Here is a 5497-nt window from a genome sequence, read left to right on the forward strand (position 1 = left end):
CCGCACCACGCGCACCACCCGCACGAGCCGCACTCGGACGAGGACACGCCGACCTCGGACGACCTGGAGCAGTTCGCCAAGCAGTTCAAGCAGCGCCGGATCAAACTGGGATTTACCCAAGCGGACGTGGGCTTGGCGCTGGGCACGCTGTACGGGAACGTCTTTTCGCAGACCACCATCTGCAGGTTCGAGGCCCTGCAGCTCAGCTTCAAGAATATGTGCAAGCTGAAGCCTTTGTTGAACAAGTGGCTGGAGGAGGCGGACTCGTCCTCGGGCAGCCCCACCAGCATAGACAAGATCGCGGCGCAGGGCCGCAAGCGGAAAAAGCGCACCTCCATCGAGGTGAGCGTCAAGGGCGCCCTGGAGAGCCACTTCCTCAAGTGCCCCAAGCCCTCCGCCCAGGAGATCACCTCGCTGGCGGACAGCCTACAGCTGGAGAAGGAGGTGGTGAGAGTGTGGTTTTGTAACAGGAGACAGAAAGAGAAACGCATGACTCCCCCGGGAGGGACTCTGCCGGGAGCCGAGGATGTCTATGGGGCAAGTAGGGACACGCCACCGCACCATGGGGTGCAGACCCCCGTGCAGTGAACTCGCAGCGGGGGGAGGGCCCGGGGGGCTGCCCCCTCCTCCTCCTCCTCCTCCTCCAACTTTTGATTCTTCTCGTTTTTAATTTTATTTTATTTCCCCCTCTCTTAAACACACACACACACACACACACACACACACACCGCTGAGCAGCTGCGCTGGACGATATATCCTCTGAGCGGTAGCAGGTGTAATGATGTGTTTTGACCTTTACAGGCGAGTGCCCATGCAATGGAGTGGGAGTGAGTATCGCGCACACAGCCACCAGACAGGCAGCTAGTTACACACAGCCCGCCAGGCACTGAAAAGTGTTTTCCAAAAGCTGAATTAACTGCAAGCAAGAGAGAGAGAGAGGAGATAGATATATTAAAAAACAAAAACAAAAAGAATAGATCCGCCAGAAAGCGCCAGGAATCGGCCCCAAGCCCTGCTAAGCACAAAGGCAGCTTTAATTTGGGAGCGATGCTCAGTATTTGGCACATGGTTACTGTGTTTATTTCCTGTGGATCCCCGTTAGGAGTAAAATAACGCTAGTCATAATAAAAAGAAACCCCTTTGGAGGTAGACAGTATTTAACCAGATACATTTGCACTGCAAGAAAATGGAAGTTTACAGAAACAAATTCATTTCTGTTCTTTTCTTTTCTTTTTTTCCCCCGCCTTGTTTTTGAAAATGACTTGCATTTTCCACGGTGAGCGTTAGCCAACCCTTGACCGGTCGACAATTATATTACTGTGTTACAGCCCTTGCTTTATGTGTATATATGAATTTCTGTTATAAACCAGTCTTCTTCAGTATGTGAATGTTTATTTTCTCCTTTTACCATAGCAGATATATGTATATGTAGTATACATTATATATACACATATTTATGTGTATATATATCTGCATTTATATCTCTGCATATATATATATATATAGATAGGTACAGATATATCTATATGGAGCAAGTAGGGACAGCCACCGCGTATGTATCCTCTCTCTATATAGAGATATTTATATACGTATATATATGTATGTATACACACGTACAAAGACAAACAACTTCCACTTTCAAGCGATATGACTCTTGCAGATGTTTAATACCCGGCTTGAAAGGCGAGAGTCCAGTTTGGAGAAGGAAGAATAATGCCAGCCCACAAAGTAAACTTCATTTTCAGGCAGTGTTTCTTAGGCTTGGGGAAGGCAAAGAGAAATCAATAGAGACCGAGTGCTTCATTTTAGCAAGCCAGGCCCATTGTGAAAGAGCTGCGGGGGAAGTGTGGAGGTAAAAATAACATTCCCGGAGTTTTCCAACAGAAAGAAAGTAGCACTTTGGCGAGGACCAGGGGGGTAGAGGAGTAGTTAGCTGTAGCAACCCCATTCGCCGAGTCCTGTGTGTGCCTTCAGCGTTCACCATTGCATCGCACGGGAGCACTGGGCTGATGTCAGCCTCTAAACTTTGTTTCATTGAGCTGCTCCATCATCAAGCTAGAAACCGAGGACCTGCACTCTGTGTGTGCCTGTGTGTGTTTATATGTAGCTATAAACACACAGGACACGGTTCTGCCTGCCTAAGTGTAGAGCATTTCATTTTCCGCTGCTTTCCATATTTATTTTTCTATTCACTTTTAGCACCTCGCGCCCTCTGCTCAGTTTGCAGGATAGATAATACATTGCACGAATAGACCAGCTTAATTTAGCCAGCCTTGGCTCGCTCACTGGGGAGTGAAATGAAGGGAAACAAAAACCCAAACAACAGAGAAAAAGGGAGATTTTCAATGCTATTTTTGGCCCCTTTCTTGAGAGATTAAAAATGCATTTCTCAACACAATCTCGGTAGGAAACGGTTAACTTGCCCAAAACACAAAGCTCTAAAGGGGAACATTGGAGAGAGAAGTTGAAACAATATGTGCATGTGTGTGTGTGTGTGTGTGTGTGTGTGTGTGTGTGTGGGTGTGTGAAGGTATACACAACCACACACACACACACACACACACACACACACACAGGGGGGACTTTAAAGTGTGATAGTTACACATTCGCAAATGAATTCTTTAGTCAGCACAAAAGGGCGCTGTAGTGAGGGGGGGGGGAAACATTTTTTATAATCCAAAAAGTTTGCTTAGTTGAATTTTCGACCATTATGAGGAAAACGTGGACAGATTCTCTCGCTGATCGATCCTATAAACAGTGCATCCAGTCCTTAAGGCTTTACAATGTGTTTCTTACTGTCTTCTAAAGCGCCTGTGACAGCTGATTCTTTTTCTTTCCTTTTCTTTTTACCCCTTCCCTTGTTAAGACAAACGCTGATTTCTAAAATACATATGCATTTGCCTTTTTTTTTTTAACTTTCTATTTTTCCAACAATTGTCACAATGATACGGGCACTGAGTTTTGTTTTTTGTTTTGGGTTTTTGTTTTTTTGGATGTATTGAGCTGCTTGCTATTTTATCTGTTGAGGACCAGTTCCTAGCAAAGCGATTCAGATCAGGGCAGATCCAGTGGTAAAGGGAGGAAATGAACTTTCAGACACTTATTAATATGTGTGTAAGGTCAGAAAACGGGGTTCAGAGGATGCCTGAGAAGATCCTCTAGCTCTAAATAGGTTTACTTAAAAAAAAAAAAAGTTACCACGCAAACCTTACCACTATGTATATATGTTTAATATTTGTCCTTTGAAATGCAGAAATAGTTTAACTGTTTTCTTTGTCTATTTTTTCTTTTTTTTTAAATGCTACCCAGGGAAATATTTTCATATCATTTTTAAGTGGCCTGCCTCAATGTATATTTATTTCTTTTAAAGCAAACAGGTTCTGGAAACTGTTTTTTCTGTAGCTTTAAATGAGTAGGTGAACAAAATCTATATGGGATGTAATTTTTTTTTTGGTTCAGTCTCTTTAAAAATACTTTGTTTTGGTACATTTGGATGTGCTTGTGGGGAAAAATAAAAACGCAGAGATCCTTATATATTTATGTTAAAGTAATATTTTATTATCTACATAAAACAGAAATGCACAATACCTTCATAGTTTGTTCTAATTATTGAAATACCTTTATTTTATTTGGAAAGATAGCACTGATTTGCATAGTTCTTACAATTTGGAGGGGAACCCAACCCTAGTACTTCTCCTGAGTTGAGCTCTGTCTAAAACACCGCCATCCCTTCCTTTATATTTCATGGAGTTTTGGAATAAATTTTCATGCCTCTACCGACGGGTTCCAGCCTGTAACTTCCAAAGTCTTTTAGTGAAACGCCAGGTGCCGTTTCCATTTTGTCTTTTCAAACATTTAACCGCATCAGGACGGTGTTTTTTAATTATTATTATTTTTAAAAAGCGTTGAATCCTGCCTGTGTCCTTCCTTGGATGCTTATATGCAGAAATCTGTTCTTGAAGTAAGTCCTTTTTATATTCGTTGACAGCGTGGACGGAAAATTGACTTCTCTCTCTAGTCAGCCCTTTTTTGTTCATTTCAGATCTTACTCTTTGAAAAAAGGCGGAGCTTAATTATAGGGAATACTTGTTAAAAATAAGAGTGGAAGCAAAAGGCTGTCTAATGGTGGTAGACACACGCCTAGAGCTCGCGAGGCTGCCATGTGCAAGCTGGAATGGATTTTGAGGGTGGATTTTTAGTTGGTTTCAGTGGTTATGAAGACAGACAGTATAAAGGACCGGTATTGCATAAAGAGCCAGTAAATTCGTCGTAGCTTCAAACGCACACAGACACACACTCAGCCCCGCGCCCGCACCCTGGCAGGCTGTGTTTCTAACAAACCGCACACTTCCGAAGGCAAGAGCCCAGCCCAGCATCTCACTGCTGAATGAAATGCAGGGCTTTGGGAGACTAGCATATCGGAGGGGGAAATCAAACTGAGCAGTGTTAACACATGTGCTCATGTGTTAAAATCGTTTTTGGCTTGCTCGGTTTAATACGCACAATATAGCCCGCCTCCCCCCGCGGAAGGATAGTGCCTGGGCTTATTAGTTTTAATCATCTTTTCTAACTCCTAGTCAATATTACACTCATCCCAAACAGATTCGGCTAAATGATCTTATCAATAGGCTGGAAGGAAAAGTGACAGAAAGAAGAAGTGTTTTGTGACCGCAGACATGCTGATGGGTAAAATGTTTAAGCTGGGTATAGATTTAAAGTCCTCGGTCAATATCCCACCGGCTTGTCTGCAGAAACCGAGCAGCATCTGCCCTCTGCAGGACAGAGCAGTGGACTCGGAGGAAATCTTTTGCCTCTGCTAACAGGGCCCTGCTAACTGGAAACAATCACGTGTTGGCTGGCCAAGATGAGACTTTGATGGATACCTGCCCTCCCGCCTGAGCAAGTTTCTGCCCGGCCCAGCCCCTTCGCTCTTTGCTTGGAGACGCTCCGGGTTAAACGCAGCCTGCCCCGAGGTTTCTTTCCCCCCACCACGCCGGAGCGTGGCGCTGGGACGAGCTCCGAGGAGCTTTGCAAATCCTTCTTTTTCCTTTTGTTTGTTTGCTGGCGCGCTCGGCTAGCCCTGCGGGCCCAAGCCGGGACCCGGGGTTGTTGCTGTGCTTGCGCGCGGGCTTGGTTTGTGTTGGCGGTGCCTTGCTTTCCCCTCGAGGCAACGTTCAAGCATCGATCTGCATCGGCCTGTCGGTGCTGAGATGAAAACAAAAGGGGGCCGCGCGGGCCGGGGCCGCGGGCTGTCCCGCCGCCTGGAGGAGGGCGCTGTCTCCAGGGGGTGCGCCGGGCTCGGCGCTGTAGACATGAGATGGCAGCAACAAAAGCCCGAGCGCCTCGGCTCGCTCCCTCTAACGGAGGCCCAGGCTCGCGGGCAGGGTAGGCGCTGGTCTCGTCCGTGTCGGGGAAGGCCCCGTGCGGCCTGGGCCCCAGCAGAGGCAGTGCGACCCCCGGGCTGCTGCAGCTGGGCCACAGGCGTCGGCGCTGGGCA

At 46.4% G+C, this 5497-nt stretch overlaps 1 protein-coding gene across 1 annotated transcript in view; it reads left to right on the forward strand.

The window, feature by feature from the left end:
• POU3F2 (POU class 3 homeobox 2) overlaps nucleotides 1-1376 on the forward strand; it is a 3894-nt gene extending 2518 nt beyond the window's left edge. The window contains exon 2 of the mRNA XM_025200057.1: nucleotides 28-1376. Within this exon, the coding sequence (XP_025055842.1) occupies nucleotides 28-588 (561 nt within the window). The 3' untranslated portion in view covers nucleotides 589-1376. The remainder of the gene's footprint in view (nucleotides 1-27) is intronic.
• The last annotated feature ends 4121 nt before the right edge of the window (nucleotides 1377-5497 follow it).

The sequence above is a fragment of the Alligator sinensis genome, unplaced genomic scaffold (genome assembly GCF_000455745.1).
Source record: "Alligator sinensis unplaced genomic scaffold, ASM45574v1 scaffold145_2, whole genome shotgun sequence".
NCBI lineage: Eukaryota > Metazoa > Chordata > Crocodylia > Alligatoridae > Alligator > Alligator sinensis.